This window comes from Tasmannia lanceolata, unplaced genomic scaffold, assembly GCF_043159265.1.
Source record: "Tasmannia lanceolata isolate RefF3 unplaced genomic scaffold, GAP_Taslan_0.1 ptg000004l, whole genome shotgun sequence".
NCBI lineage: Eukaryota > Viridiplantae > Streptophyta > Magnoliopsida > Canellales > Winteraceae > Tasmannia > Tasmannia lanceolata.
The window spans coordinates 7,441,869-7,456,435 of NW_027518681.1; the positions used below are offsets into that span (position 1 = coordinate 7,441,869).

Sequence of the window (14,567 nt, forward strand, 5' to 3'; positions counted from 1 at the left end):
AAAGCAAATAGTCCTACTTTATCCGATGAAATGGATGGAGATGGGTTATAAGGGAATGGGCACCCTCCCTCTAAAGGCTAGCTTTTAGGGGTGAGTTCTACCCAGTTAAATTCTCTAACACACACATAGGCATGCGTTAGAAACAATTGCCAGAAATAAGAAAAACTGATAGAAGGATGCTAAAATACACCTAGTTGCTACTTAAAGCAATTAGGACACATAGTGGAGCAACTCACGAGTTGAGCGACTGAGATCTTTCATCTCAAGGAGCAAATTCTTACACAGATGGAATCATAGATAATCAACCTGGATTTTTGATCTCCTCTAAAGGCCGCCCTTTTTTTGAAATGGATCAAATGTATTCATGAAATCAAACCGATCATGGGAACAAATAAAGCATTACAAAAAGGGGAGGAACGATAGAAATGCAAATGACCCTCGTCAATGAGGGACAAAATCAAAGACCTCAAGTTTCGCTCTGGACACCGCTTTGCAAGCCACCGCTTTGCAAGCTAGACGATCTGCATCTCCATTCATCAACCTTCTGACATCGTGGACGCGAACCCCGTGGCCCTCCACCCAATATAAGATCTCGTCAATAGACTTTAAAAATCTCAAGGATGGGGAGAACTGTCGTCCAACCATCTGATAACATTGAGAGAATCGCACTTGACTACTAGATTATCCATCCCGCTTTCCGCCAAAAGTCTTTTACCATGTAAGATTGCCCTTGCTTCTACCACATTTGAATCCTTGAATCAAATTGACCCGAAAAATGGACATTTAGTATGGCCATCTGATCCCTAAGAATGCCTCCTATGCCCCGGATTCCACAATATAGAATTGTCAAAATTTAACTTCAATAACCCAGGGTCAGGTGGGTTCCATCTAAGCACAACGATCTCCTCACGGACCATACAAGGCAGATCTCCTTCCAACAGTGACTAACATTTGTGGCCGAGTACAGGCTAAAAGAAGGAAGAGCTTTAACCCAAAAGATGACTAAAGATTTGATCTTAAAGACAGACAAATAAGTGCTTTTGACTTCATTCTTAAAAGTGCGGACATCTCTCTCTTTCCAAAGGACCCAATTGGTGGCTAGAAGGGTGGGCTTCCATATAGTAAAGCCCTTACTAGGCTATGGCAGAAAGGAGAAAAGGTCAGCAATCAAGGAGCTCGTAAATATGAGAAGGAAACACCTATAGAACCCTAAACAAATCTATCACTTAGCTCAAACATCTCGATCATACCTACAATGAATAAACTAGTGATCCACCGACTCACCCGTTCCCACACAAAGGATACAATGATTGGTGATCCACATATGGCAACAACAGAGATGATTTATGGTTTAAAGCTTGCTTTGCAGTGCGGAGATGCTCCATACTTTGGATAACCCTGATGGAGGGGAGGAAGAAGCCAAATGGAGACTGAATGACTTTACGGTAAACAGACCAAATGTATTTAAGATCCAAATTAACCCTTTTATCTGCAGCAGATCTTCCTATTTAATGAGACTCCAATAAATGAATAGGCGATGCCACCATCCACTTTCCAATAAAAAAAAATTCGCATGAACCCTGTTGGGAAAGTTGCCTTATTTCCCACCCACGGTGGTTGCTTGGGTGGGAAGGCAAAGGCAAAGGCAAAAATAGAGATTTCCATTTTCAGCCTTTGGGGAAAACTAAATTATAAAAAGAGAAAAACAAAGAGAAATGTTTTTCTCTTGGGTTGCGGCGAAGTAAGACGTCTTTGGTGTGTCGGCTGCCAAAGGAGAGAGAAGAAAAAGAGAGAGAAAGGGAGAAGAGGTTTTTCATCTCGGGGTTTTCTCTTGGGTTCTTTTTCGGGTTTATCTCTCGTGTTATCTCTTGTGTACAGTCTTGGGTGTGAGAAGCAAGGAAAGGGTTGTGGGTTTGTGGGTTTGAGATTAATCCATTGTAATCATTGTAGATTGTTTTCTCATAGTGGAAGATCGTGTTTCTCGCCCGTGGAGTAGGCTTTGCCGAACCATGTAAAATCTTGGTGTTCATCTTGTGACTTGTTTATTTTACTTTTCCTTTATATTTGTGCACGATCGGATCGGATTGGATTGCCCAGCGGATTTTCTCAACAAACCCAATGTTTCACACGATCCTATCTCCCCTCTAAAAACAGTCCTCCAAAGGCCGCTTGAAATAAGAAAATATTAAAAAGATGCAAAAATAGGACAGGATGGCCAATGTTTTCTAGGCTATCACCTCATTGCACAGTCTCAAGGTCGAGTCCTGTTTTGAATGAGGTTAGCATAACTTCGACAATAATGCTGGTTGCTACAATATGTGGCAACCCCTACAGCTGTGTTGGCAATCGGTGAAGTCAATTGACCCAGATAATCCGATGAATCCAAACGGTTTGAACTAAATTGGACAGGACTTGAACAGTTGTTGGATCCATTAATTGGACATGATCCGGATCCATATCCTAAGGTCTGAAATTGTGCCAGATCCGGTCCATTCAAACCCACATAATCTGCCCGTGCCCTCAGATCCGATTGGAGGGTACTAATGTATGAAAATATCCTTCATATAATAAATGAAAGAGTATTTATTAATGATATTTCAACATATAAAATCCTTAATCAAAACTAATTTTCTTCATCTCTCTCTCTTCTTTTTTTTTCTTCTCTTTCCCTCCCCATGACCAAAAGGCCTAACCTGTTAATTATTATCCTACCTTAGTTGCTAGATGTTTGTACGAGAGAAATGATATCAGCACAACCATATTTTGTTATATGCACGGTCCTAGCTTGTCTTTTAGTGTTTAAAGAGCTATCAAAATGGCTGAAAGGTTACTATTACAGTTCTCAAAATGCTCTCACAGGCCAATTAAAAAAGAAAAAAACAAGCTAGGGCACCGCATGTAACAAAACATGGTCGTACTGATATCATTTCCCAAAATTTTTATTTTTGTTTACGAACATTATTTTATTTATTTAAAAGTTAAGATTAGTTACAAATAAGAGATTGATTTAATTGAATTAACTTTGAAGATGCATATTAATAGGACAAGAACATTCTAAGTTTTTTTGCACAATTTAACTTTGTTTCATATTCATACTGATTTGAAATCGATCTTAACCCAAAGACTAAAAGTAGGATCAGAAGAACACACCGGATTAGTGTTCGGAATGAGACATAGGTAATCGGATCCCCTAGCACCCCATTTAGCCTAGAGGATGAAGTACCCATGTATTCGTAACATTATTCAAAGAGAGTGGTGTGAATAACAAGAATAGTATTCAGGAAACATAGGTGGTCCCTATTGAATGAAGTCTACTTGCTTACATTTATGAAAGGGACGAGACCCGATGGGACAATTGGGTCCCACAACTTCCACCAATGGAAGCTTCAACATCATGGCAGTGACAAAAACAATAAACAGGAAAGGACAAGTGGTCCAAGGACTAAGTCTGCAAAAGCAATGTTCTAAAAACCCAACAATCGGAAAACCTTCTGACTAGATCATACAGGTTTCACCATAGTTTCAAAGTGGGTGCAACACTTGTTTCAATACTCTTCTGCCGAGTTGACTCAACCTGGCAACGTTCTTATCTGAATCCGCATTTTGCCCTACAAAGTCAATCAAAGTCCATTGACTCTCTAGTTATGTCCGCATTAAATGAGTATCTAGTTGTGTCAACTGAGCACTGACCGAATCTTGCCGAGTCGACTAGGATTTGTGTTAGCCACGTTCTGACTCGCATCCACATTTTGAAACGTTGGGTCTAAGCAGTATCAATCTATAAACATTTACTATATACATATATTTCTATATGAAAATAAATCAAAATGACCAAAATCTTACAAAAAAATATTAAAAATATATCTATTAAAAAATCTCCTACTCTATCCATTGCTAATCCTCATTTTTGAAAAAGAAAAATTATATCACAAGCAACTCTCTCTCTCTCTCTCTCTCTCTCTCTCACACACACACACACACACACACATGAAAAAGACATCCGTATGAAATCCAACAAAAAAGAATCAGTTGGTTGGCGGTTACTCTCAACCATGGATTTAAATTTCAACCGAAATCCGAAATTTCGGTTCGGTCGAGACCGAAACCGAAATGACACATATCCGAAACGTTACTTTATTTCGACCAAAATTTTGAAATTCAATTTTTACTTTTTTTTTTAGAAAATTTGGCAAAAAAATCTCGAGTTTTTAAATTTTTTTATTGTTTTCCCAAAATTTCGGCCGAAATTACCGAAATGTCGGCCAAAATTTTGTAACAAATAAAATATTATTTTTAACATTTGTTGGATTTCAGCCAAACTTTCGAAATTTCAAATTTTCAGTTTCGGCGAGGGTCTGAAACCGAAATTTTAAACCATGCTCTCAACCCCTCCTTCCTCTTCTATGTATGTATACGAAAAAAATCCAAGCAATATGCATACTCAAAGTAGATGTCATTCACAAGCTTCACACTAGTTTTTTCGCAATTTTTCTTTCTTTATTTACGATCTTTTCATTTTGGGACATCAAATTTACATCACCATTACCTTCGTATGACCCACTCTCATTTCTAATCCACTGGTGTGCAATTCACAATCAAAGATTAGAACAACAAATCACAAAGATTGGGTTACACCTCTCTCTTCATCACTTTTTAACTATAAGAATACTACCGCAATCAATTGACGAAGGCATACAGATGTCATTAATGCCTGCATTGTTAAGAATATAAAAGACAAAAAGTCGGAGACATAAATATAACATTAGTCTATACAAATGAACCACCTAATTTAAAGGTTTCAACTGTTGAACCTAATGGAAAGGTGGTTTGATCAACATGGTTCAGACATGGTAAACTCCAGTGGAACCAGGCCTAATCAACCAATTGAGCCCAACTTTTCAATACATTGGACTCTATAAAATGAAATGGGTTCCATCATTTCCTCTAAGGCTCTGTTGCTTTCAACATGAAATGGGCGTAAGACAAATTTTACGCCTATTTATTTTCACTCAAAAATGGCATTAAATTTGTTTTACACCTACTTTACGTTGAAAAAAAGCTCACACATTATAAGCGTAAATTTTGTTTTACACCCATTTTACATTGAAAAGAAACAGATCCTAATGGAAACTCCCACATTACCAAGGAATTGGATCCTTATGCAAATAGGAATCCTAATATACATTCCAAATTAGGTATTTTATATTGTCCTTCCCATACTTTGATATGTTGTGTCAATGACAGTAAAAGCTAGGAAGAAGGAACTTTCATGATAAGGGGCAGTTTGGATCTAGAGTAAAGTTTTTCATAGAAAAACATTTCCCTGCAAACTGAGTTTTCCAGCATTCATTTAACCCATTATTTCCAAAAAAAAAAAATAATTTCTGTGTTATAGAAATAAAAAACAACTCTGGTAGGCCTTAAAAATTTCTTTTCCTATGGGATTATTTCCATAATTCCAAACAACCCCTTCCATACAAGGAAATTTTCTATTGGAAAATGAATTTTCTAGCACTTGGTTGACTCATTTTCCTTGGATATTTTTTTCTCAATTTGACAATTTCCCCTATTTTCAAGAAAAATTGCAAAACCTACTAGACCTTGGGATGTTTTCTTCCATAATTTTTTTATTCTTAAATCCAAAGTACCCAATATCTTATCTTTTATATTCAGTGTTTCTCACTGTAGATAATGTGTTGATGTAGTAGAGCAAGACAATCATCATAAACATAGAAGTGAAGCTTCCTTGGTCGTTAGAAGAAGACCATGACTTGGGTAAGGAAAGAAAAGAAAAGGGACCTTATCTGAGCCACTAGACTAGCTTTAACACAAATTGGGGTCCCACCCTTGTGCTGATTGGGCTTGGACCATAAGGACAATAGTGGCATGGACCATATGGCCAAGCTTTTTAGGGTGCACACAGACAAATAAGACAACTCACCTGTCCTTTTTTGCTTTAATTTATTTTCTGACTTGATAGTTTTGTCACATGGAATGTGATAAAAAGTTGACGACATGAGACCATGTCCAAATTTGAAGACTTCCCAAGTGTTCGAGCTTCTTTTTAGGGCGAAATGGATGATTGAGTCTAAAAAATTGATGATTGAGTCTAAAATGTGGACATCCCACCACTGTTTTTGGCTTTTGGCTGTTTTAGAAACAAATATTCGTGGGTCCAAAGTTGATTTTCAACTTTGCCAGAGGGAGAAATTTTACGAATTTTGTACGATTGTGAAGTTGCAAAAAGACATTGGGAGCCCTAAATTATTGAGAGGATAATCCGATGAAATTCCACACTTTTGAGTGAGTGGTGTCTTTTTCTTTTTTGTTCCACCTTGTTTGTTCAGTTGTAGTTCTCATAAATAGTAGGTAGTTTAATAACAAGAAGGTAAATACAAAATGAGACTTGTGTCGGGTTCATTCTAAGGCTGTGTTTGTTTCGGATTTTGAGAATTAGTGTGTCCAAAACTGATTATTGGGCTCAAAATGAAGGCCCTAATTGTTTTAGCCCCGTTCGTTTTAGATTTTGAAAATCGATTGTGAGTCTGAACCCGATTATTGGACTCAAAATTGATAGATTACAGAGATGGAAAAAAATCAATCAAGATACAAAAATGGAAATGGTCTGTGAATGGAGAGGAGGGCTTAAAGTTTCTTCCAATAAGAAACCTATTGTGCGACAAGAATATCGAATGATAATATCGAATGAATCATCAGTTGAATAATCCAAAGGGGGAAGAAGGGTCACTTCACAATGGATTTTATACAGAACAATCAAAGAGATTAACATGGCAAGCGATGATGATAAACATAGAAAGAGATAAACCAAGATTATATTAATCTAGAATAACTACTAAATTTAAATTTGGTTGTCTTATCTTGAATGATCATATCTTGTGAGATCACATGATATGATCTTATTCTCTAACAAGGAAGACTCATGCTCCAATTGTCTATACTATAACAGTGATAATGATATAGTTTATAATGATAAAATTAACTTTGTTTCTGTGATCCTCACAATTAAATCACTTGGTAACAACCACACTCTACTTTAGCATGGAATCAACTGCGTTAGCATGACCTTTCAAACACGAGAATAGTTCCGCTAAAATGGAGTTGAGTAAATTATAAGGCCATTAAATCTTTACATTTCTCAAATTTAAGTAAAAGAGAAAGGTAACTTTAATATGTTTGTATAAAATAAATATTTCTTAAGTGATGGTGTTTTGTTTTCCTAATATAGCATTCTGATGTTCTATTTTATTTGTGTTTGAAGATGTTTGGTTTGCACAGAGATATAGGAGCAAACTAGAAAATCGGAGGAGTTTTTCGCCATAGATACGAATCGCCCTAATCAATGAAAAGATTAACTTCTAACACATAAAAAGATTAACTAGTAATCCAAATTCACATCTTGGGATTGCGTATAAACACTCATAGAAAATCGCTCGTAGAAAAGGATTTAGAAGCTGACAAGATTGATGTTATTGCAATACTATCACAATCATCCAAATTGCTCAATCCTTATGTTTTTCCTTTCTGAGAAATGGATTAAAATCAAATAAAAACACTACTCAAGATAATGTGTCTGCAGAGGCAGATAAGATTCTTTATATCCCCAAACATATTTTTACAAAAAGATACAAATTTCTCTTTATCTTATTTAACTAATGAGTAATGCTAATGAAACCGAGAGTAGACCTAAAAAAGGACCAAACAAATAATTTCACGCTACAACATCACAAGTGACATGAGCAATCTCTTAAGTTTAGGGAAATCATCAAAAAGTAAATTTTTCTTTAACACTGGAGTATTGTCATTGCAGGACTCGTTTTAGGTCCTACTCTAGGTCTCCATATCATTTTCCTTAACGAAATTAAAATCTTGAGATCTATGAGTCTTTTTAGGGTCTTGTTTATTCTCCTACCTCAAGCATTTATTTCTACTTCTCTATCTCTGGGGACCGAACTTTCTTATGATGGAAGAGCGGAGGCAATGAAGGCCAAGAATTTAATTTCAGTTAGCTTTACTTGTGAAACAATTGAGGCCAGACCCAGTTTCTGGTCACTCTTATGTGATTTTCTACACGATAGTTTGAACAAAGACAAAGTAGTCCCTCAACTATAAAAAGACCAAAATAGCCATGTCTCATGAAATATGAACAATATAATGAAAAGTAACCAAAATACCCTTATCTCATAGAAAATGATAGAATATTCTACATTAGATATGTGTTCTTTTTGTCATTTCCATGAGATATGAGTAGTTTTGTCATTTTTCATTTTGTATGGGTATTTTTGTGTTTTCCCCTATGATACGGCTTCTTATGTGATTTTTCATTAGATAAGAGTATTTTTCATTTTCTAAGAGATAGAAACAGTTTATCATGATTCTACGAGATAAGGGTATTTTGGTCATTTTATGAGATATAAGTAATCTGTTGATTTCAAATGATAAATGGGTATTTTTATAAATTTTTATGAGATATGGGTACCCTCATCATTTCCATCACGTAGGGGCACATTTGATAGTAAAATTATGAAATCCTTAAGAGTCATGCGAGCCCTAGGTGCTCACGCCTTCAAAGTGCAGGTCTTAGAAATTCGATTAATATTCGTTCATTACATGTTTCCCAAGAGTTATCATGAGTCTGTGTGGTCTTAAGAATCCCGCGTGACTAAACCCTATCAGAGAATCCCTCGAATCCAAGTTCATTCTTGTTCGCACTGTCCAAAATCCAAGAACTAAATTAAAAAAAAAAAAAAAACTATTTTACTATACCTTTGTAAATAAAATATGCAATGTATCTTAGACGTTACGTCATGAGTGAATATTTACATATGTTATGAAATAAACTAAAATATCTTCATACTTTCTACTAAAACTATGGTGTGATAAAATTATAGAAATGCCGGTATAATTTCCACTAAAGCATATGAAACATATGATGACAGTTTTATAAGCACATATGTTTATTATGAAGATCTGACCCATTTTAGACGGAGTAATGTCGAGATCTATTTTAACTAGCTAGAACATTGTAATTTTTGGACTCTAATAGGATCATGAAATATTGATCAAACCTATTTTAATCTAAGTATAGTATCAAAATCCATGAGTTTGTGTTGTCTTAAGAATCGTGCGCGAATAAACCCCGTCAATAATCAATCTTCTCTGCTTCATCTTCTGATGTTCTTCGCATCCATGTTTCATCTCCGTATACATGTTGTTACATGTCGTTCTTCTTCTTCAACTCTATTGTCGACATTTTCTCACAGGGAATAAAAAATGTGATACTTTTTTCAGGAATTTTTTCAATTATACAAAAGAATACTATACTAACGAACACCGTCAAATTCCAGATGAAACGGGGATAATATAACCAGGGGCACTTAAACAAATTCAGAAATACATACATACAAATCTATAAACACACACATATATGGTCCACTGATATTGGCGCTACCTTGTTTTGATAATTGCACTTAACTTTTGATGGCTGGTTAAATAATAAAAGACAAGATGAGTCTCTGCAATTATCAAACATGGCAGTGCCAATCTCTCTCTCTCTCTCTCTCTCTCTCTCTCTCTCTCTCTCTCTCATATATATATATATATATATATATATATATATATATATATATATATATATATATATATATATATATATATATATATATATATATATATTCCACCTTCTCCGCTTTGACATAAGGGTTACCTCCCACCAATGAATGACGAGCACCTATTTCACTTTATTAACGACGAGATCCATTATTGTTTCTCGCGTGTCCCTGGAAAGTCAGAGTCGGTACGAATTCTCCCAATTTGTGACCCACCATACGATCTATTATATCAATGGGTAAATGTTCTTTTCCATTATGAATAACAATTGTATGACCTATCATTGTGGGTATAATGGTAGATGCTCGGGACCAAGTTACTATTATCTCTTTCTCCTCCCTCATGTTGAGCTTCTCAATTTTTCCCAATAAATGATTAGCTATATATATATATATATATATATATATATGTATGTGAGAATAGAGTTCCTAAGGTTAACCTCATATAAGCTTATATGAGGTGACACTCACAAAACATAAGGCACCCACTTTGTTTGGATGATCCAAACCTCATTTGCAAGGCCCCATCATAGATAGGGTGTGTACCAAAAATCAACTTCATTGGATCATCCTAACCCCTTCAAAAGTGGAGGAAAAAATGGGCAAATTTGTGGGCAAAAAGTGTCTATCCATTTTGCCCTTCACTTTTGGATGGGTTAGGATGATTCAATGGAGCTGATTTTTTGTACACACCCTATCTATGATGAGGCATTTCAAATTAATGCTTTGAATCATCCTAACAATGTGGGCCCTTATGTTTTTTGAGCGCCACCTCATATAAGCTATATGAGGTTAACCTCAAAAACCCTTTACATATTATATAAGGGAAATGATATCAGCAATACCATGTTTTGATTTTTTGTACACACCCTATCTATGATGAGGCATTTCAAATGAATGCTTTGAATCATCCTAACAATGTGGGCCCCTTATGTTTTTTGAGCGCCACCTCATATAAGCTATATGAGGTTAACCTCAAAAACCCTTTATATATTATATAAGGGAAATGATATCAGCAATACCATGTTTTGATATTTCCACTAAAGCATCTAGTATTTAAAGAGGAATTGATGGGGATGGGTTTTCTCTGCAAGGTTTTTAATGGCTGGAGAGGAATTGATTGAGCTCAAATTTAGGACTTTTGATGTCACAAATATTGGGCTAACAAGTATTTGTCTACTACCACCATAGGATCTCTTAGAAATTATAGTGGCTCAATGGCCTCAAGGAAAAGAAAATGCTCCGGAAACAACCAACATAGGATCTCTTAAAGAAATTATAGTGGCTCAATAGCCTCAACGCAAAGAAAATGCTCCGGAAACAATAAATGATGTGAAGCTCATCGATACTGGGAAGATACTGGAGAAGAACAGGACCCTTGCTGAGTCCAGGATACAGGTTGGAGAGCTTTCAGGCGGAGTTAATACTATGGATGTTGTTGTGCAGCCTCCCGCATTTGACAAAAGCGATGATAAACTGCCAAGTGATTCTCAAAAGAAGAACAAATGCGCATGCTCGATTCTGAGATGCAAAGTAACCGTTTGACAGTCCTTTGGCAGGATTTGATACATAATATATTAAGCTTGTTTCTATATATTGATTGTTGAGTTACAGTTTGGAAGCCAAACCTTTTGCACCCATCCACAAGTGAAAATAGAATATGGAATTCTTGATTTGAATACAGTCACCCAAAAATCATTTCCATAGGATGATCCTAACCCTCCGATCTTAGGATCATCCTATGGAAATGATTTTTGGGGCACAACCTATTTAAGTTATGGCCTAACAGATGGACGGTTTGGATCATCATAGGAAGTGGGTCGTACCATACTTTCCAGACTGCAAGTGTTTTCACGGCCACCCATGACCCATCATATATAAACTCTCTCTCTCTCTCTCTCTCTCTCTCTCTCTCTCTCTCTCTCTCTCTCTCTCTCTCTATATATATATATATATATATATATATATATATATATATATATATATATATATATATATATATATGAGAAAACGGTTCCTACACATACGTGTAGATAAGTTATCTACATACTAGCTTAAAATACAGTGGGGGCCACATTATTTGGGTGATCCAAACCATTCATTTTTAAGGCCCTCCAATAGATAGGGTGTCCACAAAAAATCAGATCCATAGGATCATCCTAACCATTCGAACTGTGGAGGCAAAAAATGGACTAATTTGTGAAGGTTTAAACACATCCATTTTACCTCCACAAATCGTAGGGTTGGGATGATGATAGCAACTTAGACACTCAGATGAACCAGGAAGATGACTTGATTACAGAGATCAATGTTGAGGAAGAGCTCGAAGTGAATCCGCCGGAATGCATTAATCAGAACAAGGGAAACAGAGTAAGGTGTAAGCCCGTATGGATGGACGATTACGCTTAGGATTAGCTTGTTAATAAGTGGGTCTTAACTGGTAATTGTGATGTCAACCATAACAGTACTTTTGTTAGTAGAAGGTAGAGTTATAATCGATGTATTGGGCTGTATTCCTTTAGAGGGTATAAAGGGAATAGAATACAGTAGTGGGGTGCAAGGTCTGACAGATACGATAGACCGTTAGGATTTGTTTTTATAAATGTTAGTGGCATCAGGAGAAGAATCATGAATGAAATATTCCTTTCTGATCTTCTTCTTCTTCTTCTTCCTTTCTCCTCTCTGAAAAACCCTAAAATCTGGTATCTTCGTCCTTATCATTGGTGCTTCCATTGATTACTCTCAACATCCATTCATGGCTGAGAATACGCGCGCCCAAGCCAAAATCGATGAACAATTGAAAAATCATCAGCAACAACTCAATGAACTCCGCCTAGCACAAACTCAGCAGCATGACGAGTTAGTTGCAATGATCAAACAGCTCCAACCAAACCAACCACCGTCCTCCTCAGTTCGAACAAACACTGATGATCTTTCTTCACAGGCAGCTGACGATGGAATCATCCCCTTTCAACCACATTACAACAAGTTCATTCGAATGGATGTCCCACATTTTGATGGCACCGACCCAACAGGATGGACCTTCAAAGTGGAGCAATTCTTCCATTACTATAGCATACCTGAGGATCAACGTTTAGCACTAACCTCCTTTCATCTGGACGGTCCGGCTTTATCCTGGTTTCAATGGGCTAAAGCCAACAATCTCTTACATTCATGGAAGGGATTTCTCGATTCCATTCAATTGCGTTTTGGGCCATCGCTGTATGAAGATCCCAAAGGAGAGCTCTCCAAACTCCACCAACAATCCTCTGTTGCAGATTACCAATCACGGTTCGAAACAGCCTCAAACAAGGTTAGCGGCCTTTCAGAAGCTTTTCTCATTAGTTTTTTCATCTCAGGCCTTAAACCTGATTTGAAAAGAGAATTGCAAATCGCTCAACCCACATCATTGTTGCAAACATTTTCACTAGCTAGAATGTTTGAGCAAAAATATGAAGAATTAAAGCGAGGATGGAAACCAGTTTGGTCTCCACCCATGAATGGCCCCGGGTTGTTGCCTACACCTCCTCATCCTCCGGCTAAAGCTATTGCCGCCCCACCGCTACGCCAATTTCCCATTCGTACCAGACAATTATCCAAAGAAGAGATGAAAATCAAAAGAGACAAAGGACTCTGCTACTTCTGTGATGAGAAGTATGTTCCAGGCCATGATTGTAGGCGGCGATTATATCATCTCTCCGCCATTGATGATGATTCAGAGGGTATACTAGCTGAAGATATACCTATTGAGCGACCTGAAATTCCAGATGCATTACAGGAAGATAACTCTGGTGAAATGAGTTTCTATGCTTTGGTGGGCCACCAAAACCCAAATTCAATTCGAGTTACAGGGGTAAGTGCACAACATTCTCTTCATGTTTTGATTGATAGCGGCTCTACACATAATTTTGTTAGGGAGAAAATCGCCCATACATTGAATTGGCCTATTTTACCTACACCTCCCTTCAAAGTCCGCATTGGAAATGGCGAATCACTGATTTGCACAAAAAAATGTGTTGATGTCAACTTATCTCTTCAACACACTGAGTTTTCAATTGATATCTTCCTTCTGCCTATTAAGGGAGCCGATGTCGTCTTGGGTATTCAGTGGCTCGCGGAATTAGGTTCCATCGTCACCAACTATAAACTCTCAACAATGGAGTTTCAATGGAAGGGTCAACCAATCAAATTGGTAGGTGAAGCAGAATTAAACCCCTCTCCGTTCACAGCTTCTCATTTCAAAAGCCTAACAAAAACCAATTCAATTGCATCTTGTTTCACATTGATCTGTCTCAATGAGAATCCTACTAGTCCACCATCTCTACAGTCGCAACCTATGGAAAAACAAGTCAGCTTACCAGCCCCTATTTCAGATCTTTTACACCAATTTGATGATGTTTTTGAATCACCAACAGAACTTCCTCCTCACCGAGAATGGGATCATCAAATACACCTATTTCCAGGGTCTAAACCAGTCAATGTTAAACCATACCGATATCCCCACTTCCTGAAAAATGAAATCGAAAAATTAGTTCAGGAAATGTTAAATTCCGGACTCATTGTTCCCAGCCATAGTCCATATTCATCCCCTGTTCTCCTAGAAAAAAAAAAGATCACACATGGCGCTTCTGTGTAGATTACAGAGCCCTTAATGCGATCACTGTCAAAGACAGATTTCCCATTCCTACCGTAGATGAGCTAATGGATGAACTTCATGGAGCCAGAGTGTTTTCAAAATTAGATCTACGATCCGGCTATCATCAAATTCGAGTGAAAACAGAGGATTGCCCCAAAACCGCATTCAGAACTCATGAAGGGCACTACGAGTTCTTGGTAATGCCCTTTAGCCTTACCAATGCTCCATCTACCTTTCAAAATACAATGAACCAGATCTTTAAACCATTTCTTCGTCAGTTTGTTATCGTTTTTTTTTATGATATC

At 36.9% G+C, this 14,567-nt stretch overlaps 1 protein-coding gene across 1 annotated transcript; it reads left to right on the forward strand.

Moving 5' to 3' along the window:
- Positions 1 to 12,381: 12,381 nt before the first annotated feature.
- LOC143875969 (uncharacterized) lies at positions 12,382 to 14,262 on the forward strand. The gene has a single exon (XM_077377545.1). It carries the CDS (start codon positions 12,382 to 12,384, stop codon positions 14,260 to 14,262), a length of 1,881 nt encoding a protein of 626 aa, XP_077233660.1.
- The last annotated feature ends 305 nt before the right edge of the window (positions 14,263 to 14,567 follow it).

Coding starts and splice junctions, on each gene's coding strand:
- LOC143875969 (XM_077377545.1), top strand. CDS start 12,382: ATGGCTGAGAATACGCGCGCCCAAGCCAAAATCGATGAACAATTGAAA.